This window comes from Ovis aries, chromosome 16 (assembly GCF_016772045.2).
Source record: "Ovis aries strain OAR_USU_Benz2616 breed Rambouillet chromosome 16, ARS-UI_Ramb_v3.0, whole genome shotgun sequence".
In the NCBI taxonomy this organism is placed as follows: Eukaryota; Metazoa; Chordata; class Mammalia; order Artiodactyla; family Bovidae; genus Ovis; species Ovis aries.
The window spans coordinates 28,832,370-28,860,243 of NC_056069.1; the positions used below are offsets into that span (position 1 = coordinate 28,832,370).

At 40.7% G+C, this 27,874-nt stretch overlaps 1 protein-coding gene across 4 annotated transcripts in view; it reads left to right on the top strand.

Moving 5' to 3' along the window:
* Window positions 1-229: 229 nt before the first annotated feature.
* EMB (embigin) overlaps window positions 230-27,874 on the top strand; it is a 58,976-nt gene continuing 31,331 nt past the window's right edge. For all 4 annotated transcript variants that reach the window (XM_012096956.3, XM_012096957.3, XM_012096959.3 and 1 more), the window contains exons 1-3: window positions 230-429; window positions 13,703-13,792; window positions 16,042-16,227. In XM_012096956.3, coding sequence (XP_011952346.1) covers window positions 321-429; window positions 13,703-13,792; window positions 16,042-16,227 — 385 coding nt within the window. In that variant the 5' untranslated portion in view covers window positions 230-320. The remainder of the gene's footprint in view (window positions 430-13,702; window positions 13,793-16,041; window positions 16,228-27,874) is intronic.

Sequence of the window (27,874 nt, forward strand, 5' to 3'; positions counted from 1 at the left end):
CCCTGACCTGCCGGGGCGGAGAGGACGGAGGCGGGGGAGGCGGCGGCGCCGGTGTGACCACCGCACATCCGGGCGCGCCTGCAGGCGGCAGCGCGCTGCATAATTGATGGAGAGCCGGGCGGTGTTCTGGGTCGGCTGCGGGCGCGGTGCGAGTGTCTCGGCGTAGGAGGGCAGGGCGGCCGGCCCCTCCCACTCCGCCTTTTCTCGAGTGTCCATACCCGGGCCTGGCAGCGGGCGCCGGGCTGCGGGCGAGTGTGCGCGGCGACCCGGGGCACCGAAGGCGGTGGGTGTGCGAGGACCGCGGCTGACCTGTTGGCGTCATGCGCGCCCTCCAGGGTCTGCGGGGGCCTCGGGCGCCGTCCCTGCCGCTGCTCCTCCTGTGCTTCCTCGCCGCGGTGCGCCGGAGCTTGGAGGACGGCCTCTCCACAGGTGTGATGGTTGCAGGGCCAAGGAGCGGGCGGAGAGCGCGCGGGGATCGGGAGGCAGAAGTCCCGGGATGCTGGCGGCCGCGGGTGGGGGCGACGGCCGCCTGCGCCTATTGGCCACGCGTGGGTTATCGAAACCTGCCGGGAGACGGGGCCGCCCCGCGAGACGGGGACGTGGGTAGTAGGGCAGTGTTTGTGTGTTTCTAGGAGAGGGCGGGAGGTTGCGGGTGGCAGCAAGACAGAGACTCGGCCTGTCTAAAGTGGCAGGATTTCTAAAAGACACGTTTTCCCAGGCCACCTCCCTTCACTTGAATCGATGCGTGTGTGCTCAGTCGCGATAGTGAGGCTTAAATATCACCTCCTCCTTCCTAGCAGGCGGGTTGGCTTTGAGGATGGTTTTTAGAGCTGAGTTTGAATAACACAACACAACCAACCAACCAACTAACCAAACAAAGCCCCACGACCGGAGGATAATGCGAGTGTGTATCTTCTTTTACACCTTGGTCTTTTAAAACAAAGACTGTAGCTTTTTCGTTTATTTTTGTTTTTGTTTTTTTGGTTGTGTAAGACACTTTGAAAGAGGGATTTTTGGTGCAAAGCAACACCAGATTTGCCATTTTAGCTTCACCTGTTTATAATTTTTATGATGAAAGTATTCCATCTCACGTACTTTCTAATGCAAGTTTCTGTGTTATAAATTTCAGAGTATTTATTTCGTGCTAATTAAGATAGTAGATCACCTCTAGCTTGGCAAATATTGCCCATCAGTAACTCAAGTCAGGATCTTCCTCTACACAAGGTTTTGAACGTTTCATAGGCATTTATTTTTATGAGCTTATTGCATGTAGACTTGCGTATTTAAAAATGGAAAGATAATCAAATAATAAGATTATTCATTTTTAAATAAATGTACTTTAACAGGCCTAGCTGTTAACTACTTAGACAAAATATTTTGGGTTGCCTCAGTTTCCAAATTTCCTTGCCCCACTTTCTCATTCATATCACTTATAAAGAATGGTCAAGGACATTTTTTTTTCACCCTGGGGCTATCGCCCATTCACCTGTCATTCACCTGAGAGTATTGCCCTTCTGAGGACCAGTGCATCTTAGATGTGTCCTAGAACTTGGTTTTCAACCTGACTGTATGTTCTATTTACTAGTGAGCATTAAAAATACTGATATGGTGGATCCCGCCTTAAAAATTCTGATTCAATTGTCCTGGGATTCAGTCTAGATGTGCGGAGATTTAAAAGCTCCCATGTGAGTTTTATCATATGATCCTAAGCAGGTTGAAAACCACTGCTTTAAGATGATACGACCTAGAGAGTGCACGGTTAGATAGGTATTCCACTGATATCAGGGAGTCAGGTTTAAATTGACGCTTAGAGTAGACTTCTAAAGAGAAAAAAAAGTAGGAAACAAATGAAGGTGAAATAAATTAACAAATAAGTCTTAAATAGAATGATGTACGCCACGTATGTTTTGTCAAATGTCTGTGTATATATGTAGTGTAAATCCTGAACTTTTAACTGCCGCTCAAGCTAAAATTATGGAAGAATGTGACATATCAAAAACATGAGGTTAGCGTTTCATTTCAGGGGAGAATTAAAAATTGTGGGGCAGCCTCATCTCACTTTATAGATTCTGTGTCGAACTTGATAAGATTCAGCTTCCTCTTTGCTGAAGACCATTGTGAAGTTTACTGCCTTTTTTTTTTTCTTAACCTAGGTGCTTTTGAACTACTTGAAAAGAGATGTTCTATAAGTCTAAGATTGGGGGCCATATTTAAATAATAAAAATGGTTATTGTATTTTTTTATCATAAATGTTTTTTATCATATCAAAATGATATCATATTTACTATGTAACAACTGCATGCCAGGCATTGCACTATGTAATTTATAGCTCTGTGGGTTAGTTTTTATTATCTCTGACTTTCAGATGAGGAAGTTGGAATTTAAGGAGCTAAATGGTTGCCCAAGTACACATAATTAGTTAAGCAGTAGAGCAGGAAGTTTAGCATTGTTCAGTCCGACCCCAAATACTGTTCTCTTACACACAATACTCACTTGTCTCTCTGAAGTGGGTGTGTATGTGTATGAAAGTTTGGAATCACTGACAGAGAGCAGAGTGTGTAGATGGCAATACTGTATTTGGACTGAAGGGCATGATGACTCAGGCTGAGTCCTAGAATAAAGTTTGGCATAAGGACTCAACTCCTTTAGGCTGTTTCTTAATTAAATAAATGTAAAATAGCTTTATCGAAGGAGAAATATTACATAAGTGGGAATATTTAAATGCCACTATTACTCTTTGGGGGGAACAAATTGAAGGAATGAGCCATGCTTATCTACTGAAAAATGCAGGGGAGTCATTTGAAATGATCGTTTTTAATCTCTAGATGCTGTTGCTTACATGCTTCCTTGATCGATGCTCCCTTTTCAAGAGATATGCAGAGCAACTGCCCAGTAATAAATATTCATTGCAATAAATATTATTCAAGCACCTACATATTGTCTGACATTGCTAGTCTGTATCTAGGAAGAAAACCTTAGCTGTTTTTACTTTTCATAGCATTTAAACTTTAAAGGAACAGATTGGCTATAAACCTGTCTTTAATAGGTTTGTATCTGATGGATCAAAATTTTGAGCCTAAATTGTTACATTTACAATTACATTATATACACATTGTTCAACTGGCTCTTCCTCTTCCTGGTCTTTTGTCCCCACCTTCTTCCCTCCTTTCTGGGAAGTGGGTCTTAATAGCCATTAGGTGGGGAAAGGCAGGAATCATCCCCCTTGGTGAAGAGAACCTGAGGTTTCAGGTCAGGGCATGAGAAGCTGAGCCAGTCAGGATGGCCTCCAGGTAGAAGAGCAGCCCTGTGTGAAGTGTTAGACCCTAGGCACAGGAGGTGGCTGTTCGTGCAGAAAGGTGGCGCCAGACCTCAGGCCTTACAAGCAACGGCTTCTAACCAGCCATGACATGGGGGTCTGATCCTGATCATGTCAAGTATGCAGGAGCAGACCGGGCAGGCCGCTGGAGCCTGAGTGGGTGAGGAAGACACTTCTTGGAGCTATGAGTGGCAGCAGCAGAGGGAGATTAGATTAATCTAAGTAAAGTTGGCAAGGATAATAGAACCCAGGTTTTCCTCTAGAGAAGGAAATAAACAGGGAAGACTAAAATGAATCTTGCGGTGTTAGATTGCAACTGGCAGCATTAGTGTGAAGTTGTTACTTTAAATATCTATCTGTATCTCTTATGTCTCTCTCTATATCTATATAAATGGTTGCATCCATATGAATGTGTATGTATAAATATATGTATAATGCATATGCATGCATGCATGCTAAGTCGCTTCAGTTGTGTCCAACCCTTTGTGACCCTATGGACTGTAGCCCGCCAGGCTCCTCTGTCTCTGGGATTCTCCAGGCAAGAATACTGGATTGGATTGCCATGCCCTTCTCTGTGGGATCTTCCCAACCCAAGGACTGAACCTGCAGCTCCTGCTTTGGCAGGCAGGTTCTTTACCGCTAACACCACCTGGGAAGCCCATATAATGTATATATATGTCATATATATTTACAGGTGACCACTCTACAACACAGCTTAATCTGTGTATAATTTATAGTCCAGCCTTCTGTATCAGTGTGGTTCCTTTGCATCCAAGGATTGAATCAACCATGGACTACATAGTAATGTATTATTTCCTACTGAAAAAATATGTGTAGACTTGGATCCTTAAAGTTTGAATCCTCATTGTTCATGGCCAACTGTATATATATTATTCTCATTACATATAGGTGTATATAAATACGTTATGCATCTGTGTATATGAATATACACAATGATTTCTTAGCTCTGTCCACTGAAATGGAGCAACGATTTTCCCATAGTGATGAGCATACTTAGTACCCAAATCTTGATTCTAAATACATTTCTTCCTAATAATTACTAGAACGTTATATAGAAATGGCTGATTTTAGGACTGGAGTGGGGAGAGGATGTGATAAGCTTGGACCCTTATGTGCCAGAAAGCAATGAAATGTTCAAAGAATGGTAAGTAATGTGAAAAGGATACAGAAGCCAGAGGGAAGGGGCTCCTACTTGATAAACAGAGCATCAAAGTAAATAATAATACTGATGGACTAGTATCCCTAGCTACTGAAAAATGTCCGTTGATTTATATAGGTATTCATGAGTACACACTTAACTAATTGAGTCAATTGAAAGTTTGATGAGGCACAAATTATATAGTTTCAAAGTGGGTGAGAGAGTGATAATTGTGCAGTCATGTCCGACTCTTTGTGACCCTATGGGCTGTAGCCTGCCAGGCTTCTCTGTCCATGGAATTCTCTAGGTAAGAATACTGGAGTGGGTTGTCATTTCCTTCTTCAGTTTCAAAGTAACTTCCCACAAAGTTTTGGGAAGTAACTTGCCACAAAGTATTAATGAGAAAAGGAAAAGAATAAAGTGGAGAATCCCGGCTGACATCACTTGAGTCAAATGATCAAAGTGTAAATCACTAAGGAAAAAAATAAAAATTGTGTGTCATCTGATAGGATGCCGTGAGAGGAAGGCAATGTCTCCTCTGTGATATTCCTGCCAAAGATGTCTGCTCTGAATCTAATTGTATTACAACGTAACTATCCTGGAACTTCCATAAGCATCAACGTCATAAATGTCAGGAGAGACCAAAGCTGTGAGAGTGAAGAGAATAGAGGGACATGGTGGCTCAAGGCAGCTCATGTGATTCTGAGCTGAAACCTTTGAATAAAAAGTACATTATAAAGGCTATTGTTGAAACTCCGATAAAGTGTGGGATGAGATCAGAGGGCATAAAATGCTAATTTTCTGATTTTCACAGCAGTATTGGGGTGTTGCAAGGTGTGTCCTTTTTAGGAAATATACTGTATTTTTTCCAGGGTCAAGTGGGTCTTTAGGTCAGCAAGTTGTTCTCCATTGGGGGAAACATTCTTTATTCTAAACTTAAAACTTTTCTGTTAGTTTAAGATGACTTGAAAAGAAGCAAAAAAAAAAAAAAAGTTACCCCTGAGAACTCTTGAGTTGACTGATACACCACAAGTATAGTTGAGAAACAGTCATTGGTTTATATAACTAGGTACTGTTTATCAAAGGAGTATTTGTCCTCCAACAGAGACAGATTATAAGTGTTGAGACTGTTTGTCCTGGACTGTAATCGTTTCAAGTTACTTTTGTATAGCTGGCCTCACATATTTCGCAATATTAGGTGAACCTTAGAAATAAACAACTTTGGACACACACACTGACATAGAAGAAAAAAAAACCTCACTGTATTTTACTAAAAATAAACTCTCTACTGCCAATAAAACGTCACTATTCAGGCACATCTCAATATATTTTAGTATAGAAATAATAGATATTATGTTTAAAAATGGTATGTCTCTTTTACTTGGAAATAATATTTTTCTGTTATCTGTAAAGTTATTGTGGTTTTATCATTACTAATGTATCCCTGCTCTCAAAATAGAATATTTTTTATGACAGCCTCATAATTACATTTCTGAGATCCTGAAAAGGAATTTGAATGTCTCATCTGATTGATCTTGAAGCTTAGAGTGCTTCTGTGAGGTAGCCAAGAGCCTGGAGCTAGCTAATGACTGTAACTGGTTTCTTGGTTTGCATTTTAAAACCACATGCAGCACTTGGTGCCTCTTTGTAACAAGTTCTCAAAATAGGCCCCAGCCAGGAAGGGTGCAAGAAAAGTTCACACTTTAAAAGAGCTGCACCTAAACCTGTAAAATAGGAACTCAGAGCCACAGGGCCATATGAAGATTTTTAAATACTGCGTTGAGAAATCAGGGTTGAAGATGTACCTGTTTTGAAATCAGGGTTTCTCAACCTTGGCCGTATTGACCTTTGGGGCTGGAAGATTCTCCGCTGGGGCAGTGCAGGGGTGGAGGTGGGGGCGTCCTTCTGAATGCTTGGCAGTATCACTGGTCTCTACCTGTGAGTGGGTGTGTTGTGTCCCCATCCCCTCAAGTGTTCAAGCCTTGACCATTGGTACCTGTGAAAGTGAACTTGAGAGTAGGGTCTTTGTAGATGTAATTATGGTAAAATGAGGTCATACTAGATTAGGGTGGACCCTTAACCCAGTGACTGGTTTTTATGAAAGCAAGGAAAGGGAGATTTGGATAAAGAGACACAGACGCACAGAGGAAAGATGGCCAAATAAAGATGGAGCCAGAGACTGGAGTGATGCAGCTACAAGGCAGGGCATCCCAAGAACGCTGCCAGGGGCTCCCCAGGTTGCTCAGTGGTAGAGAATCTGCCTGTCCTTGCAGGAAACGCAGGAGGGTTTAATCCCTGGTTTGGGATGATTCCCTGGAGAAGGAAATGGCAACCTACTCCAGTAATTCTTGCCTGGAAATCCCATGGGCAGAGGAGCCTGGTGAGCTACTGTCCATGGGGTGGCAAAAAGCAGGATACAACTTAGAGACTAAACCGCCATACCCTATATAAATAAAGGGAGAAATGAAAAGAAGAGGGAAAAATTGTGAAGATATATAAATACATACAAGACAATACAAGAAAGAAAATGTGGGTGGAAGTTAAGGCCCTTCTTTCTGTGGATGGTCACCAGGTCACTACTGCCATCTATGACCAGGTGTCCTCAGCTAACATCTCTGCTAATTGGGTTTTACACTGTAAAACCTTTGAGGTTGCAAAGAGTGGGACACGACGTAGTGACTGAACACGCACATACTTTCTCTCTCTCTCTCTCTCTTTCTTTTATCCTCTCACCCTCCCCCTGACCCACCCACCCCAGAAGCTAGGAGAGGCAAGAAAGAATCCTTGCCGAGCACCTTTAGAAGCAACAAGGCCTTGCACATTGATTTCAGGCTTCTAGCCTCTAGAATTATGAGAAAATAAACTTCTGTTGTTTTATGGCACCGTATTTGTGGTAATTTGGTATAGCAACCCTATGAAACTAATAAAACCTACTAGATACAAGTAGTACCCTACAAACTGTTACAACTCGAATGTCTCCAGACATTGCTAAGTATTCCCTGGGCATGGTGATGGTGGGGGGGGGGGGGCAGAATCACCCCTAGTTGAAAACCATCAAACAATATCTCAGTCTCCAAAGAATAAGCTAGTCAGTGAAACATTTAAAAACTCAAGTCTCTAGAAAGAGCAGAAATGCTAGTTTTATTTGGCATAAGTTCACTGTTAAAATATCTTGATGGTAAAGGAAGTTTAAAATATGGGTTTCCACACTCCCCTTCAAAATATATTGTATTGCAAACATCATGTTTAAAGAGAAGTTCAATTTGCATTTCTGTGTGACCAAGTTTTAAAAGTAGGTTTATAAGGCTGTGTAAAGGTATACGTTGCTTTTGTCATTAAGCTTTTAAATTGTTTTTTTTTAATTTTTTAAAAGTGAATCTAAAAATGACCTTCTTGTCTAATAGTTCCCATACTATGTAAAAAAAATATGCAATCCCTATATAGACTATTATCTGTCCATGACTTAGAAAGTCTGACTTATAAATGTTCACATCAGAAATTTATTTTCTTACCAAACGTCTTGACACACTCTCTCTGGGGTCTGTAGGAATCAAGGTAACCTTATTCCCCTTCTTTTTTGTAATGCAGCTGTAGATAGAGGATAGAAATATAGAAATACTATATTTCTAGAACCCAGAGGTAGAACTCTAAATGCATTGCTTACAAGCAGTATTGGTAATTAGATGTTTTAATGCTGTAGTTCAGCTTTATCATGACTTAAATGGCTTTTAGAATTTGGCCTGGGATCTCATGGTTATATGTAGTATTCCTTCCATGGGGAAATATATTCTGAGTTCCAAACCTTTGTTTCATAAATAGTATACATTATCTATTCCTAGGTTATTTTGTTTCTGTAACTGGGTTGCTCATTTATAATGCTATATGTATGCTAAGTTGCTTTAGTCTTGTCTGACTCTTTGCCGCCCTATGGACTGTGTCCATGGGATTCTCCAGGCAAGAGTACTAGAGTGGGATGCCATACCCTCCTCCAGGGGATCTTCCCAACCCAGGGATCGAACCCAAGTCTGTTACATCCACCTGCATTGGCAGGCAGGTTCTTCACCACTAGCACCACCTGGGAAGCCCATAATGCTATCTATCAGAATGCTAAAATTAAGACTTCTTAAAATGTTAATTTTACAGTTGATAGCAATCAATACAGGTTTCCCTGGTGACTCAGACAGTAAACAATCTACCTGCAATGCGGGAGACCTGGGTTCCATCCCTGGATTGGGAAGATCCCTTGGAGAGGGCATGGCAATCCACTCCAGTATTCTTGCCTGGAGAATCCCCGTGGACAGAAGAGCCTGGTGGACTACAGTCCATGGAGTCACGAAGAGTCAGACAAGACTGCACGACTAAGCAGAGCACAGCAGAGCAATCAATACATTATATGGATAAGAGAGAGGAAGACAAGGAATGGTGTTTATCCTACTAATAGCTTTTTCTTACACTTTTTTCCTAAATGGAGTTCAGATCCTTTTGAGATTATAAAATTTAAGAGATTTTTCAGGAGGGGTTAGAGAAAATGCTTATTCTTAAACAGAGATATAGTTGAACTTATTTTCTGACTTAAGAAAAAGCAAATCTTAAAACCCAGTGCAGTTTTCTAGTGTTACTTATCACAAGCTGGAATCAGGATTGACCGGAGAAATATCAATAACTTCAGATATGCAGATGACACCACCCTTATGACAGAAAGTGAAGAAGAACTAAAGAGCCTCTTGATGAAAATGGAAGAGGAGAGTGAAAATGTTGGCTTAAAGCTCAGCATTCAGAAAACTAAGATTATGGCATCTGGTCTCATCACTTCATGGCAGATAGATGGGGAAACAGTGGAAACAGTGAAAGACTTTTATTTTCTTTGTTTCCAAAATCACTGCAGATGGTGACTGCAGCCATGAAATTAAAAGATGTTTACTCCTTGGAAGAAAAGCTATGACCAACCTAGACAGCATATTAAAAAGCAGAGACATTACTTTGTAAACAAAGGTCTGTCTAGTCAAGGCTATGGTTTTTCCAGTGGTCATATATGGATGTGAGAGTTGACTATAAAGAAAGGTGAGCGCTGAAGAATTTTTTGAACTGTGGTATTGGAGAAGACTGTTGAGAGTCCCTTGGACTGCAAGGAGATCCACCCAGTCCATCCTAAAGGAGATTAGTCTTGGGTGTTCATTGGAAGGACTGGTGTTGAAGCTGAAACTCCAATACTCTGGCCACCTAGTGCAAAGAGCTGACTCATTGGAAAAGACCCTGCTGCTGGGAAAGATTGAAGGTGGGAGGAGAAGGGGATGACAGAGGTTGAGATGGCTGAATGGCATCACCAACTCAATGGACATGAGTTTGGGTAAACTCTGGGAGTTGGTGATGACAGGGAGGCCTGGCTTGCTGCAGTCCATACGGTCACAGAGTCAGACACAACTGTGCGATTGAACTGAACTGATCTCTTTTTTTTTCCGAATTTACTTCAATTGAGTAGGGCCCCATTTAAATATGTGAAAATGTTTCGTTAATATTAGGTAGAAAGCATGGCATACTTATTTCATTTAAAAATATTAATAGTGTAAATTATGAACCCTTCCAGCAATGCCTATTTTAAAAGGTAACATGTTGAAGATATCTAAGTAGAGACCATTTTGCGATTTTCCATGAAACAATAATAACAGGTGAAAATTACATGTTACTCAATTTTTTGACGCAACAGCTTCATGCTCCATTTGCCAAGTGTGGTGTGCATGCTCAGTCACTCAGTCATGTGTGACTCTTTGTTACCCCCAGAATGTAGCCCTCAAGTCTCCTCTGTCCATGGAATTCTCCAGGCAAGAATACTGGAGTGGATTGCCATTTCCTTCTCCAGGGGATCTTCCCCACCCAGGGATCGAACCCTCGTTTTTTGCACCTTCTGCATTGGCTGGTGGACCCTTTACCATTGTGCTGCCTGGGAAACCCAGTTCCTTGAGGAGAGAAAGAAAATGTTTTCATCTTTGGCACAACTACTAGAAGCTAACTACTCTCTTATGTTGGCATTTTGGCCACTACCTGTAAAAGAATACCGAGTGGAACCCCTCCAGCAATGACTAAGAAATCAGTGAGCATGGCAACTTGAGTAACGTGTGTTCTGATCTCTGAGTGATGTTCTGCCATCAGTATTATGCAGCTTTTCTGATCTTCCTTTCTTTCCTCTATGAAACGAAGCCCCAAGGAACACGTTGGTGGCAGTAGTTGGATCAGTATACAAATTTCTGCCTCTCTGTTTTGTGTACTTCTCTTTTGTGACTCAGCCTGCCCCTTTCAGGGAAGTATTCAAACCACATCTGCCTGACTCTCCTGCCAATTTCCCTCAAACACCATCGTTGGCTGAGTTAGCCTGCCGTCCTACTGAAAGCAGTAAGGTTTACATTCTCACTTTTTTGATTAAAACATATCTTGGCTAAACAAAGAACTTCTCACTCTGCTATTCTGACACCTTGTGCAAACTGCCCTGCTCTTGTATTGAAGACTCTTCCCAAGACAAAATTCACAACAGTTAGATATGCCCTTTGCACTTGGGACTTCAGTGGAATCTGGAGCCTGATCATGAATGCTTTAAAGGCAATATGAAGTTAGGATACAGGTGATGGCTGGTTTATGGATGTCTGGTTGTATTTTTAATATAGGAGCTGGCAATTGGAAGTAGTCACAACAGCTAGAATAACTGGAATTATCCCAGTTTTCCTACTCTTTAAGCTTGCTTTTTCTTTTTTCTCTTATTCCTTCAACTTTTGTAAATTCAGATTTTTGCCCAAGCCAAGCCTAGACCTCTTTTTTACTTCTTGCTCTAATGTAGGCCCTGGGTGGACCCATCCATCCACGTCCTGATGATGCAAAATGTGAAGATAACCTGGCCTTATCTCCCTGGTGTGTTATCTCCAGCTCTCTTCCACCACCAGAGTCATTCAAAGATGTAGATCATGCTTCATATTCTATAGATCACATGCAAGCTTGTATACAGCACACAGGGTAGTTATGCTCAACATTATGAATGGTTGCTACTCTGAAATTTTAATGACCTTCTGTCACAAATGGTAGGCCTCAGTCAATATCATTATGATCCATGTAGCTTTATATCCCATATTGACATCCTGCATGTATGCTCTATATGTTCACTTATTTAAGTGAAATGAGAATGACGGTGTTTCTTCCAGCTTATGTCACTCATATTGTTGTTGATAGTGTGGATAATAATAATGATAATAAATGTCAGACCATCTCAAAAGGTTATGAGCTTATTTCAGGGATAGAGTGTGTTGAAGACCTTCATGATGGTATTCCACTCTACAGTAGGCTAGGCCAAGTGGAAAGGCCTCCTGAGCAAAGGAAGTACAAATATCCAAGCTTGTGTCTGCAGGCTTCACAGAAGAGAGGACAGAGTGGAGCATCTGTCTTGATCTCCTTGAGATACTTTCTCTTTAATGCAACCTCTAAGTGAGCTATGCCCAATAACAACAAAAAAAGGAACTTTCATGTTGATAAACTTTTTGGCAATGTCTGTGTGTTTGAGAGAGTGACAGAGAATATGAATGAATAAATATTAAGTGTGGATGAAGGAGAAGTTTGTATTCTTGACAGCCTAGTGAGAAACTCAGGGCATATTTTCCTAAATAATCACTGTCAGAGAGCAGTGTGATTTAGGTATGTTATTTGTTAAAGGATATGAGAAACTGCATTCCACCTTCTAAGATTGTATTAGAAGTGATCAAATCTTCAGACCATGGCTTATTGGAGAGTTAGGCTCCTCTGTCTTTGGGGATTCTCCAGGCAAGAATACTGGAGTGAATTCTATGTCCTCCTCCAGGGGATCTTCCCAACCCAGGGATAGAACCCAGGTCTCCTCATTGCAGGTGGATTCTTTACCATCTGAGCCACTGGGGAAGCCCAACATAAATATAAAGCGTACATATACTATACAGTCCATGGAATCCTCTAGGGCACAATACTGGAGTGGGTAGCTGCTCCCTTCTCCAGGGGATCTTCCCGGCCCAGGGATCAAACCCAGGTTTCCCTCATTGCAGGCGGGTTCTTTACCAGCTGAGCCACCAGGGAAGCCCTGGAGAGCAGTGTGATTTAGGTATGTTATTTGTTAAAGGATGATTTTATGAGAAACTGCATCCTACCTTCCAAGACTGTATTAGAAGTGACCAAATTTTTGTAACATGGTATATTGGAGAGTTAGGTTCTGCAAAGTACTTTTTTAAAAAATTAGGCAATATTGTAAAGGCGGTGTGTAAGTTGAAGCAACAAAAGGGATAACTTGCTTTGGTAACATTTTTCATACATGTTAGAAAAAGAAACAACTAGAAATCTAATCTTGCAAATGGAATAACTTTTTAAGCAGAGAATTTAAAAAAATGTGGTATAGAACAGGCCCAAGTTTAATTTAAAGTAAATGAAAAATTTTCAGAATACAGTCAAGTTTACAGTAATGAGCCTTTTTCCTTCTCTGCCTTGTTTGATAGAGTTGGGGTAGTCTTCCTGGGAGGTAATGTCTGTGTCCTAAAGACAAGGAGAGAATAGCTGGTTTTTTTTTTTTTTTAAAGCAATCTTTGAGGGGAATGCGACAGACGGAAACAGAAACCTTGCTTTTTTTGATGAAAGTTTTCAAAAGAAGAGATGAGTGATAGAGCAAGACTGAAGTCGGTTTGGTAGAGGGCAGACTGGACTGTGAACGTAGCTGGAAAGCAAAGAGCAGCGCAGCCTCTCCTGTGGACCCACTGTGTGTTCCCTGTCCTCTAGCAGCTGGCACGCTCTCTCTTCTTCCTTTTTTAATGTCCTTTATTATGGTCTCTCTGTCCCTCTTTGTCCTCTTACCTTCTCTCTGCCTTTCTAGGCCTCCACCCCCACCCCGGTGCTCTTTGTCTAATTCCTCAATGTCATCATTTACATTTTATAAAGAAATTACAAATCATAGGATGAGAAAAGGTTTGTTTTTAAGCCGCTTGATGTAAAGCAGCAGGGATTTTTCAGTAAAAAAATAATATAGAAAGATGGGAAATGTTGGTACATTTAGTAGCTCAGTGTATTTCTGAATGTCTATGGAACATAGAAGACCTAGTGAATGAGAGTTTCCTGAAAACATTATTTTTCATTAATAGTATACAGTACAGCATTTTAGCTGTTGTGTGAAGTAGCTTTTAGGCGCTCATTTAACCGTGATAATAATACGTAATCACGTGTTCTTTTTCTTACAGCTGCACCTTTTACAAGTCTACCTGTCCAGGAAGAAATGATGACAGAGTACTCTAATCTTTCTTTGGAGAGTCATAACCTATCAGTGACTGGTAAATGCATCAAGTTTCTAATAATTTAATAACCGGATAATTTTTTATATTTAATTAAGCCACTGTATTTTCCTTATGGAGTACTAATCTCTACTCACAGTCTGGAGAAAGAAACACACCACTACCTGATACAGTTATAATAGAGTGAGATGGGAGTCGAGTGTGATGAGGACAGTGTGCCCCAGTGCAGGGAGGAGGTGGCCAGTCCAGCTGGGAGGGTTAAGGAAGGCTGTCTAAAAGGACAGCTGAGGAGAGGGGAGGGTTCATTTTAATTTGCAGATGCTCTTCTGCTGTCCTCAGGCCTTGCTGGTACAGCCATTCAAGTCACTCTGCCTTGAGAGGAGAATTCAGGTATCTACTGGAAGACCTTTAGACAAATAAATTAAAGATGTCGTCTATGAGCCAGGGACAGTGGTAGGAAAAACAAGTAATGAATCCTGAAATAAAATTGCAGGCCTGCTTTCTCCTCACAGTTTTGGATTCCAGCGTTTTAAAAAGCAATCTCAGAGCCTTTTAAATGTTATCTGTTTTAGTAACAATATTAGAAGTATAATTAGAATTCTAATCCTGTTTATTAAGTCACTGATAAGTTTTATCCAATCCTGTGTCCAGTCTTTAACTGTCCCTTAGTCTTAAGAAAGGTTTCCCTGTTTCTGTTTAATGTGAGTAAAAGGTGTGCCCTCCCTGAAATCTGATACCACTGGGATGTTCGCAGTGAGTTTTCTGACAGAAGAACATCTTTATGACTTTGTGCCACTCCTGTTTCTTTCCAGAGGTCCCCACTCTAGTATTTGGAGTGTATTCCTTCTTGCCAAAAGGAATCATCACCCTCCTGTGTTGTGTGCCTGTTGGTTTACTTTTCACAAGTTTTAATGGTTGGTTTCCTTTGTTACGACGGAGTGTTTCTTTAAGAGAGATTTATGTAAGGACATAAGTTTGCAAATCTATTCGTTAACCTGGTAATGCTGGCAGGAGCACATCCCTCATTTATCCTGTATAGCTGGAGCTCAGGTGCAAAAAGGATCAGGTGCCCACAGAAAGAGTAAAAATTGGACTTTTAGTTGATGTCAGGCTGATTATTTACTTACTTAACCTGTTTGGAGGGTTTCACTCCTAGCCACTCTTTTGTTCTGATAACTGCTATTAAAACCAGTGTTCCTACAGTATCCAAGAGAGCAGGTGTTCACAGCTGTCCATTACTCACTGTCTGCCTTGGCCTGATCAAATTGGAATCAGGCTTTTCTTTTCCTCTCAGACCCCTGACCTTCGGCTTGCCCCCAGTCTGAGCAAGCAATAACGCATGACCGCAGTCCAGTGCTACGGTCTTTTCCCCACTAGGTTGCCCCATTGCTTCTTAAAAGTTCTTTCCAGTCCTCTTACCCCTCTGTATACAATAAAAGTGTTTTTTTTTTCTGTTTGACACTAAGATGCCTGTAGATCCAAAGCTCATAGCATTTCCCTGATTACAGTAGAATTTTTGGAATAAGGACTCTCCTTATTTGGGCTCTCCTGGTGGCTCAGTGGTAAAGAACCTGCCTGCCAATGCAGGAGATGCGGGTTCTATCCCTGGGTCAGGAAGATCCCCTGGAGAAGGAAATGGCCACCCACTCTAGTATTCTTGCCTGGGAAATCCCATGGATAGAGGATCCTGGTAGGCTACAGTTGATGGGGTCAGCAAAGAGTTGGACACGACTTAACAACTGAAAACAGAAACAAACAAGGCTGTACTGTCCCCATAGCTGGAAAGCAGCAGCACAGACTTTCCTGTGCACGTATTGTGTGCTGTCTGTCCTCCAGCCCGCAGTACACTCTCTCTGTCTTCACCTTTTATGTCCTTTATTATGACCTGTCTGTCCTTTTTTTGTCCTCTCATCTTCTCTCTGCCTTTCGATGTCTTTATCTCTGGCACTCTTTATCTAAGTTCCCAATGTCTTCATTTATGTTTTAGAAAGAAATGACAAATTGTAGGATAAGGAAAGTTTTTTTCTTTTTAAGTCAACTGATACAAGTCAGTAGGGATTTTTCAGGAAAAAAATATAGAAAGACTGGAAATTTTGTTGCATTCATTAGCCCAATGTATTTCTAAATGTCTATGGAGCATATTAAACATAATGAATCAGAGATTCCTGAAAACATTTTTCATTAACATTGTGTATACACAATACAGTATTTTAGCTGCTGTGAAATAGCTTTTATGCAGTCATTTAACCTTGATAATAATATGTAATCATATGTTCTTTTTCTTACAGCTGCACCTATTACAAGTCTACCTGTCGAGGAAGAAATGATGACAAAGGCTGCACCTATTACAAGTCTGCCTGTCCAGGAAGAAATGAAGACAAAGGCTGTACCTATTATAAGTCTGCCTGTCCAGGAAGAAATGACGACAAAATACTCTAACCTTACCTTGGAGAGTCATAGCATATCAATGACTGGTAAATGTATTATGTTTCATGTTTCAAATAATATAATGCCCAGATAACTTTTATTTTTAATTAAGCTACTGTATTTTGCCTTATGAAGTACTAAATTCTGCTCACAGTCTGGTAGGAGAAACACACCAGTATCTCACACAGCTAAAACACTGTGAGGTACTCCAGTGCAGGGAGGAGGCGGCCAGTCCAGCTGGGAGGGTTAAGAAAAGTTCTCTAGAAGAAAGACAGCTGAAGAGAAGGGAGGGTTCATTTTAATTTGCAGATGCTCTTCTGCTGTCCTCAGACATTGCTGGTACAGCCATTCAAGTCACTCTGCCTTGAGAGGAGAATTCATGTATCTACTGGAAGACCTTTGAAGGTGAAGTCGCTCAGTCATGTCCGACTCTTTGCGACCCCATGGACTGTAACCTAGGATGTTACCTATAAGTCAGGGACGGTGCTATGGATAAACAAGTAAAGAATCCTGAAATAAAATGCAGGCCTGCTTTCTCCTCACAGTTTTGGATTCCAGTGTTTTAAAAGTAATCTCAGAGCCAGAGTAGTTATCTGTTTTAGAAACAATATTAGAAGTATAATTAGAATTCTAATCCTGTTTATTAAGTCACTGATAAGTTTTATCCAATCCTATGTCCAGTCTTTAACTGTCCTCTAGTCTTAAGAAAGGTTTCCCTGTTTCTGTTTAATGTGAGTAAAAGGTGTGCCCTCCCTGAAATCTGATACCACTGGAATGTTCGCAGTGAGTTTTCTGACAGAAGAACATCTTTATGACTTTGTGCCACTCCTGTTTCTTTCCAGAGGTCTCCACTCTAGTATTTGGAGTGTATTCCTTCTTGTAAAAAGGAATCATCACCCTCCTGTGTTGCTGCCTGTTGGTTTACTTTTCACAAGTTTTAATGGTTGGTTTCCTTTGTTACGACGGAGTGTTTCTTTAAGAGAGATTTATGTAAGGACATAAGTTTGCAAATCTATTCATTAACCTGGTAACGCTGGCAGGAGCACATCCCTCATTTATCCTGTATAGCTGGAGCTCAGGTGCAAAAAGGATCAGGTGCCCACAGAAAGAGTAAAAATTGGACTTTTAGTTGATGTCAGGCTGATTATTTACTTATTTAACCTGTTTGGAGGGTTTCACTCCTAGCCACTCTTTTGTTCTGATAACTGCTATTAAAACCAGTGTTCCTACAGTATCCAAGAGAGCAGGTGTTCACAGCTGTCCATTACTCACTGTCTGCCTTGGGGCTTCCCTGGTGGCTCAGATGGTGAAGAATCTGCCTGCAGTGCGGAGACCCAGGTTCGATCTCTGGGTTAGGAAGATCCCCTGGAGAAGGAATGGCATCCCACTCCAATATTCTTGCCTGAGTTTTCCATGGACAGAGGAGCCTGGTGGTCTACAGTCCATGGGGTCACAAACGAGTCGGACATGACTGAGCAACTAACACAACACCCTGTCTGCCTTGGCCTGATCGAACCTGAGTCATACTTTTCTTTTCCTCTCAGACCCCTGGACTTTGGCTTGCCCCCAGTCTGTGCAAACAGTACATGCATTACCCCAGTCCAATGGTGCTGTCTGCTTTTACCACTGGGTAAAAGCTTCATTTCTTCTCAAGAGTTCCTTCCAGCCCTCTTATCCTTTCTTATAAAATTGTTTTATTCTATTTGACATTGAGATGCCTGTAGATCCAAAGCTTGCAGCATTTCCCCTATTGCAGTAGATGTTTGGAATACAATTGTTCCTTATTTAAGTCTGGATTTGATTTTACTCAAAAAAAAAAAAAAATGACATTAACTTTGGGCTTCCCTTGTGGCTCAGCTGGTAAAGAATCCGCCTGCAATGCAGAAGACCTGGGTTTGATCCCTGGGTCAGGAAGTTCCAGGGAAAGGCTATCCACTCCAGTATTCTGGCCTGGAGAATTCCATGGACTGTATAGTCCATGGGATCGCAAAGAGTCGGACAAGACTGACCGACCTTCACTTTTACTTTTCTTTGAAACACAGTGTCTCTGAGCTGTGACCCTTTTCATGGTAGCCTGTTGTTTTGGTTGCCTTTCCATCTAAAGTTTGGTTTTAGGAACTGCCTTTATTGAAATATAGAATTTAAATCTGAAGGTGTACTTAAGTTTTTTAGGAACCGTTGGCTTTCTTCTTATTGTTATTACTAGGATTTTAAAGGTACTTCATAAAGAGAATGTTTTCATATACTTTCACCTTGTTTATTTGAATTGTGCTTAACAACATTTCTGTTTTGTTGCTTATTATTTTTTCTTTTCCTGTGGCCTTTTTAAAAGTTCATCTCTTTGGGGACAGAATGTCTCTTTTCAGTTCAGTTGCTCAGTCGTGTCTGACTCTTTGTGACCCCATGAATCGCAGCACGCCAGGCCTCCTTGTCCATCACCAACTCCCGGAGTTCACTCAGACTCACGTCCATCGAGTCCGTGATGCCATCCAGCCATCTCATCCTCCGTCATCCCCTTCTCCTCCTTCCCCCAATCCCTCCCAGCATCAGGGTCTTTTCCAATAAGTCAACTCTTCGCATGAGGTGGCCAAAGTACTGGAGTTTCAGCTTTAGCATCATTCCTTCCAAAGAGAGATCTAAATGTGGACATTGGTTGCAGAGTTGACTCTAGTTCATAGCATACTGACTCAAAGATGCTTGAGACTGAGAAATAGGTCCTGTGCCTTGGAGAGTGAACAGCATGACCTTTGAGTCATGATAGCAACTTGTCTACTGGTTTTATGTTTAAAAAATATTGCTAGTAGTTTACCTAACAGATACAAGATAATGTCTAAGTACCAGGTGTGTATTTTTACACATAACTGAGCTTAAACCTCATAAGAACCCTAAACAATAGATACTGCCACTATCTGCAACTTGCTCATGAGGAAAAAGAAGCCTGAGAGACCAAGTGAACTGACCTCAGTCACAGGTGGTAAGTTGGGAGTTTGATTTTCAAACCAGACTCTCTGGCACCAGGGGCTATGTTATTAACCATTATACTCTGTACGCAGCCTTTCTTAATGCCCAGTTACTCATGTCTTTCAACAGTGTTCCTAATATAATTATACCTATTTTAAGGAAACTTAGCTTTGTTTTTGAGACTATGGAAAAAGTTTCAAAAACAATGAAAAGGAGGGTATTTTAATTGTTCTTTGCTAAATAGGTTTGTTTTGGAAATTGCACTTGCTAAGATAGTGGATATATTTGTAATTATAACTTACTAAGAATAAGGTATGCTTTTTTTTTCCAGTTGTCTGATACCACTGAGTTTCAAAATTGATCTTTTAATAATGGACTATTTTTACACCACTCTCCTAGGTTTCCCAGTGTCAATATTCGGAAGTCATTGTTTGTATTACAGCAATCAGAGTGTTTCTTTATTGTTTTATTTTTTTCTTTCTCTGTGTATGTTATGGTGATTGGTGTCTCCATCAGTGTGTTACAGTTTAACCAAAGAGGTTACAATCAAAACATCTGCTGGCAGTTTTCTTGACTACCCTGGTAATGTTGGCCTAGGCTGTCCCCACTGTCCCTATTTTAAGATGTGATTAGCTGTCCTGGCAAGGACCTGATGAGACAGGGAGGTAGACAAAGGAGGCATTGGAGGTACAGATGAGTATATTAAAGCACAGAGTAAAATTTGGGAAGATTAGTCCGGGTAGGGAAAGGCAGCCATGTTGTTCAGACCAGCTGGGCAGGAAGTCTAGGGTTAGGATTCAGATTCCAGGTTCAAGTGACTGGTCAGTGAGTTTGAGAAAACGTAAAGAACTGATGTTGAAGCTGAAACTCCAATACCTTGGCCACCTGATGTGAAGAGCTGACTCATTTGAAAAGACCCTGATGCTGGGAAAGATTGAGGGCAGGAGGAGAAGGGGATGACAGAGGATGAGATGGTTGGATGGCATCACTGACTTAATGGACATGGGTTTGGGTGGACTGCGGGAGTTGATGATCAGGGAGGCCTGGCGTGCTGCATGGGGTCACAAAGAGTCGGACACAACTGAGCGACTGAACTGAACTGAACTTAACTGAAAGAAATGAATGTCCCTTACATTTGGCTGCTCAGACACTTTGTTGCTGAGAAGATCTGAGGATGATTCCAGTGAGGTGTACTTGTTTAGGATGTTTCTCAGAAGCAGATCACCAGTTATCAAGTCTTATGTAGACTGTTGATATAAAGAGGAAAAGGAATGTGAATCCTAATATACACAGAGAGTGAAAGAGAAGGTGGAAGAGGGATCCATCATAGTAACACAATTGATAGTAGCTGTCAGCAGCTTTTGTTTTATGCTAGAGTTTCTCATTATCATAAACATTAACATTTTGGGCTGGATAATTCTCTGTTGCTGGGGTCAGGGGGTGCATGTTTGAGGGCAATGTAGGACGTTTAGCATCATCCTTGGCCTCTATCCACTCGATTTGAGTAGCACCTACAAAGTTGTGACAACCAAAAATGTCTCCAGACATTGTCACATGTCCCCTAGTAGACAAAAATATTCTCAGTTGTAAACCATTGCTTGACACATAAAAAAGAATAGCTGTATTACTGTTCCCTGTCCCCTCAGCATGGGGAGACGGATGATTTATCACGTGGTTGTTAACATTTAATCAAAACTTTCACCAAAATGTTAGATGATGGTGCTGAGCATAAGTGGGACAGGGAACCTGATCAATTAAAAGCCTTTTCCCTGCCCTTTTGCTGATTTCAGATCCTTCCCATCTTTGAGAATTAAGTTGAAAGCTATGTCCCCAATAAAGCGCAAATAGAGAAGTACTGTTTCTGTTTCTCTGATATGTATCCAGCATTTTTTACTTAAGTTTAAATTACATAAATAAAAATGAATTCATTTTAAGAAATACTAAAATGTTATTTCTAGCCCACAATAAATTGGAGAATCTAACAGTTCTCTTGACACATCTAGAAAATCTAAACTATAGCAAACATTCATTCTTTTAAATATAAAATCTTTTAAGTATATAGCTAAGTATTGCCAAAAGATATAATCAATACACCAGTCTATAATAGGAATGGAAAAGAGTGTTATTTGAGCCAAATGGAAGACTATAGCCCAGGAGACAGATTCAGGAAGCACTTGAATTGTGTTCTCCTGGACTATAAAATGAAGTTTATAAAGGCAAACACTGCAAAATTAACTTGTTTGTCAAGAATTATAATTAGACCAGGGATCCAATTGTGAATTGATGTCATATTAGGTTTCCTTATGCTTGTTGCCAAGGCACTTGAGTTCTCATAGCCACAGACTTAGAACAAGGCCTTGCGTTTAGGCAAGGAGGGGAGTTGGAACTGAAAAGCCCCAGAAAGCTGGAGCTGAAAACCCTCAGAATTCTATAAACACAGAGAAAGGAATCACATAGTGTAAAAAAAGCTGATTAGCACAAGGAGATGCTCAGCTGGCTTCTTGGTTTTAGCCTTGTTCTGTACCAAAACAAAAGACTTCCATGAGTTTTCTAAGACAAGAGCCTGTTCTCCCTGAGGCTGGAATTCAGGTTTACATTACTTGCATGATACAGGAGCTTCCAAACTGAGAAATAACACAAAAAATGACCCTGACAGGTGACAGGTGATACTTCTGCAGGAAAGCAAATGAAAAACATCTGTGGAAGGAGGAACCCTTCTCCTTGGCTGTACAGTTCATATTTGGACCTGCTTGCAAGACAGAAATGTGAAGTGCAATGAAGCAGTTCTAACACTGAGCATCTGCTAAGGAGCAGTAGGATTACACCTTCCACAACTTCAGACTCTAGAATACTAGGGAAGGACATGAAAGAAGAAATACTTGAAACATGAGAAAAGAACATTATGCTATTAAAAAAAATCTGTTGGGGGGTATCTTTATAAGGTGATGGATAATCATTTTCCAATATACGTAGGTCTAGTCGTTATGATGTACACACTGAACTTACACAGGGCTGTATGTATGTCAAGCATATCTCAGTAAAACTGAAAGGGGAAAAAAAAATCACTTTTGAAAAATAGCTGAATAGAACTTCTGGGGATAAAAACAAAACTTGTCAGACTTGACTGTTCAATGCTTCCATTCTCAGATCTCTCTCTTTTTGCCAGCGGCAACCTCTGTTCAATGTATGTGTTTACGTATGTAGTAACCATGCTGCTAAGTCGCTTCAGTCGTGTCCGACTCTGTGCGACGTATGTAGTAACCATGCTGCTAAGTCGCTTCAGTCGTGTCCGACTCTGTGCGACCCCATAGACAGCAGCCCATCAGGCTCCTCTGTCTCTGGGATTCTCCAGGCAAGAATACTGGAGGGGGTTGCCATTTCCTTCTCCAATGCATGAAAGTGAAAAGTAAAAGTGAAGTCGCTTAGTCGTGCCCGACCCTTAGCGACCCCATGAACTGCAGCCTGCCAGGCTCCTCCATCCATGGGATTTTCCAGGCAAGAGTACTGGAGTGGGGTGCCATTGCCTTCTCCAGTAACTATAGAAACTATATAGTATTTTTGTCTATTCTTTAATATTAAGAGTATAAACCCATATGTATCCATCTGAAAATTGCTTTTCTTGGGGTCATCATTCGACATTAATTCTGGGGGTTCTAGCCAGTCATCTACGCATGCACCATGTTCTTTTACATGTGTGGACTGTGTAGGTACACAGGCTTGGGTATTTTTCTCTTAAGAGAGCTTAGTTTGCTTAAATTTTTTTCTAATGTAAACCACAGAGCAACAGACACTTCTACATATCTCTTTCTGGGCATGGTTGGTTGTGTGCTTCTAGGATAAATACCACAAAATAGAATTGCTGAATTTACTATGCACATTTTAACGCATGCTTGCAAACTACCCTCCAGAGTATCCTGATAATTTACTCCTTCCCCCCGTGTGCGTATTTGAGTATAATTTTCTCTAGATCCTGACCAGCCTTGATACTATTAAACTCTTTATGTTATGAGCATGAAAAGGTCTACCTGTTGTTTTAATTTGCATTCTGGAGTTAGACAGACATATTTATGTGTGCATTTGTATGTTAATATCATTTATTCACTTGTCTATTGGGCTTGTGAAAAAAGTGAAAGTGTTAGTTGCTCAGTCGTGTCTGACTCTTTGCGACCCAAGAGATGGTAGCCTGCCAGGCTCCTCTGTCTATGGAGTTCTCCAGGCAAGAATACTAAAGTGGATAGCCATTCCCTTCTCCAGGGGATCTTCCAGACTCAGGGATGGAACCCAGGTCTCCTGCATTGTGGGAAGATTCTTTACTGTCTGAGTCACCAGGGAAGCCATTGGGCTTATATAGTTTTCTATTTATACAAATGAGACAGCTATAAATTTTGAGTAGTAATTTTTACTTTTTATAAAATTCCAAATATTCTTTCTTTAATTTTTTATGTGGTTTTTTTACTGTGTATTAATTTTTATTTACACATTTCTATTAATATTTTCATAGGAGTTTTTTAACCTTCCATTTTTAAACCATTTAAAACTTTTTTTTGTATTGTGTGTGATAGAACACTAATGTTACTATATAGATATATTATTTTATATAGACATATTATTTTATGTAGGTCCCCAAATGTCCCCAAATCCTTGCCTGAATAGTTCTTTTTTCATATCACCCTGATCACATTACAAATTCCCGTATGCTATTTTGTTTCTCTACTGTTTCAATGTTTTTCACACTTTTAATAGTGCTCTACAAAGTGAGGAATGATTTACCTTTTGAACTGATGTACTACCATGCATGCATGCACACGTCAAGCAACACCCACACGTAATAGATGTGTTACACTTTGATGATTTCTATCTTGCTGCTACTGCTGCTAAAGTCACTTCAGTCGTGTCCGACTCTGTGTGACCCCATAGACGGCAGCCCACCAGGCTTTCCCGTCCCTGGGATTCTCCAGGCAAGAACACTGGAGTGGGTTGCCATTTCCTTCTCCAGTGCATGAAACTAAAAAGTGAAAGTGAAGTCTCTCAGTTGTGTCTGACTCTTAGCGACCCCATGGACTGCAGCCTACCAAGCTCCTCCATCTGGAGTGGGGTGCCATTGCCTTCTCTGGATTTCTATCTTACAACCCATTAAAAAACAAATCTGATGGTAACTAAGTTGATTTTCTGGTCTACTGTTTCCAACTTGCAATCTGAAAAATTCTGCTTATTTTATATCATTAATTTTCTTGGTGTTTTCCAGCATCACTAACAAATTAATATTACTTCTTGAAACATACTTTTGTTACTTTGTTTCAAAAATACAGCTTTTTCTAATTCCTTTTACTCTTACTCTTTTAAGTGGATTTTTCGTTTGGAACCAAGTTTCATAAAAAATACTTTTTCGATCTGACTGACTTTTAACTGAATCTATGGATTATTTTGCTAAGTCACTTCAGTCGTGTCTGACTCTGTATGACCCCATAGATGACAACCCATCAGGCTCCCCCGTTCCTGGGATTCTCCAGGCAAGAACACTGGAGTGGGAAGAACACTGGAGTGGGTTGCCATTTCCTTCTCCAATGCATGAAAGTGAAAAGTGAAAGTGAAGTCGCTCAGTCATGTCCGACTCTTAGCAACCCCATGGACTGCAGCCCACCAGGCTCCTCTGTTCATGGGATTCTCCAGGCAAGAGTACTGGAATGGGGTGCCATTGCCTTCTCCGATTATTTTGGATTATTATGGATTATTTTTTTGGGGGGGAGAATTAGTATTTTTATAATCCCGCTATGGTTTTTCCAGTAGTCATGTATGGCTGTGAGAGTTGGACTGTGAAAAAAGCTGAGCGCCAAAGAATTGATGCTTTTGAACTGTGGTGTTGGAGAAGACCCTTGAGAGCCCCTTGTATTGCAAGGAGATCCAACCAGTCCATTCTAAAGGAGATCTGTTCTGGGTGTTCTTTGGAAGGAATGCTGCTAAAGCTGAAACTCCAGTAATTTGGCCACCTCATGCGAAGAGTTGACTCATTGGAAAATATTCTGATGCTGGAAGGGATTGGGGGCAGGAGGAGAAGGGGACAACAGAGGATAAGATGGCTGGATGGCATCACTGACTCGATGAATGTGAGTTGGGTGAACTCCGGGAGTTGGTGATGGACAGGGAGGCCTGGTGTGCTGTGATTCATGGGGTCACAAAGAGTTGGACATGACTAAGCGACTGAACTGAACTGAACTGAATAGTCTGTTGTCACCTGTGATTTAGATCTCATTTGACTTGGAGTATCTATTTAGTTAAAATTTTCCATATATATATATATATAAAATTTGTACAGAGATATACACCGTGAGTATACACACACACATACACACACACACATATATGTTGCTACAGTGAAGCTAATTAACATGTCATCTCACATAGTTATCATTTTGTGTGTGTGAAGAATGCACTTGAAATCTACTGTCTTAGCATATTTCCAGTGTTCTATACAGAATTATTAATTATAGTCTTTATGCCTATATATTAGGCATAAAGTCTTAGACTCTCTAGTCTTACTCATTCTATGTAACTGCAACCTCATACATACCCCTTTGATCGCCCCATCCCCACCCCTCTTCTGTCCCTAATAACATCAACATTCTGCTCTCTGCTTATTTGAATTTAACTTTCTTTTTAGATTTCATGTATTAGTGAAGGGGCTTCCCTCATAGCTCAATTGGTAAAGAATTTGCTTGCAATGCAGGAGACCCTGGTTTGATTCCTGAGTTGGGAAGATCTGCTGCAGAAGGGAAAGGCTACCCACTCCAATATTCTTAGGCTTCCCTTGTGGCTCAGCAGGTAAAGAATCTGCTTGCAATGCAGAAGACCTGGGTTTGATCCTTGGGTTGGGAAGATTCCTTGGAGAAGGAAAAGGCTACCCACTCCAGTATTCTGGCCTGGAGAATTCCATGGACTATACAGTCCATGGGGTTGCAAAGAGTTGGAGATGACTGAGCTACTTTCATTTTCCTATTAGTGAAATCATACAGTATTTTTCTTTCTCTCTCTGGGTTATTTCACTTAGCATAATGTTCTTAATGTACTTACCTCTTTTTAATAAGAGTTTCTATTTTTAAAGCATATTTGGAAACACTGTCCTATGTGCAAAATTTTAATTTGCTTTTTCCATTTGTTTCTTTTTTTTAATGCAAGAACAAAGTAGATTTTTATTTCACATTATATGATTCCTAAATGAACCCATTAAGGTCTAACTGTTGTCATTTCTCTGAAGGTTACAAATGGCTTAAAGGTCCACATACTTTTTTTCCCCTTCCAATTTTATTGAGATATCATTGACATATAGCACTGTTTAAGTTTAAGGTGTACATCATAATATGACTTATATACATCATGAAATTATTACCATATAAGTTTATTGAATATCCACCATCCTATGTAGATAAAAAAAGAGAGTTCCCTAGTAGCCTAGTGGTTAGAATTTCAGGCTTTCACTTCTGTGACCCAGATTCAATTGCAGGTTAGAGAACTGAGATCCTGCAAGCCATGTGGTATGAGCAAAAAAAGTAAAAGTTTCATTATGATGAGAACTGTTAGGCTTTACTCTCTTAACAACTTTCATATATAACATATAGCAGGTGTTAATCATATTTATCTTGTTGTACAAGATAACATCCCTTTTTGTTGTTGTTGAGTCGCTAAGTTGTGTCCAACTCTTTGCCACCTGTGGACTGCAGCACACCAGGCTTCCCTGTTGTTCACTGTCTCCCAGAGTTTGCCCAAACTCATGTCCATTGAGTCGGTGATGCCATCCAACCATCTCATCTTCTGTCATCCCCTTCTTCTCTTGCCCTCAATCTTTCCTTGCATGAGAGTCTTTTCCAAGAGTCTGCTCTTCGCATCAAATGGCCAGAGTATTGGAGCTTCAGCTCTAGCATCAGTCCTTCCATTGAATATTCAGGGTTGATTTTGTTTAGGATTGAATGGTTTGATCTCCTTGCTGTCCCAAGGACTTTCAAGAGTCTTCTCCAGCACCACAATTCAAAAGCATCAATTGTTCGGTGCTCAGTATTTTTTATGGTCCAGCTCTCACATCTGTACATGAATTGGAGAAGTCATAGTTTTGACTATATGGACTTTGTTGGCAAAGTAATGTCTCTGCTTTTTAATATGCTGTCTATGTTTGCCATAGCTTTTTTTCCAAGGACAAGTGTCTTTAATTTTATGGCTTCAGTCACTGTTTGCAGTGATTTTGGAGCCAAGAAAATGAAATCTGTCACTATTTCCACTTTTCCTCCATCTATTTGCTGTGATATGATGGGACCAGTTTCTGTGATCTTAGTTTTTTGAATGTTGAGCTTCAAACCTGACTTTTCAGTCTCCTCTTTCACCCTCATCAGGAGGCTCTTTAGTTCTTCTTCACTTCCTGCTATTTGAATGGTATCATCTGCCTATGTGAGGTTGTTGATAATATTCTTGGAAATCTTGATTCCAGCTTGTGATTCATCCAACCCAGCATTTCTCATGATGTACTCTGCATTTAAGTTAAATAAGCTGAGTGATGATATATAGCCTTGACATACTCCTTTCCCAATTTTGAACCCAGTTCATTGTTCCATATCTACCTGTTGCTTTTTGATCTGCAGGACAGTAAGGGGGCACAATCACATTAAAATCAAATCCCATACCCACTGGGTAGGCAAACCACAAACGGGAGAACAGTAATGCCAAAGAATCTCTCACAATGTTATGAAG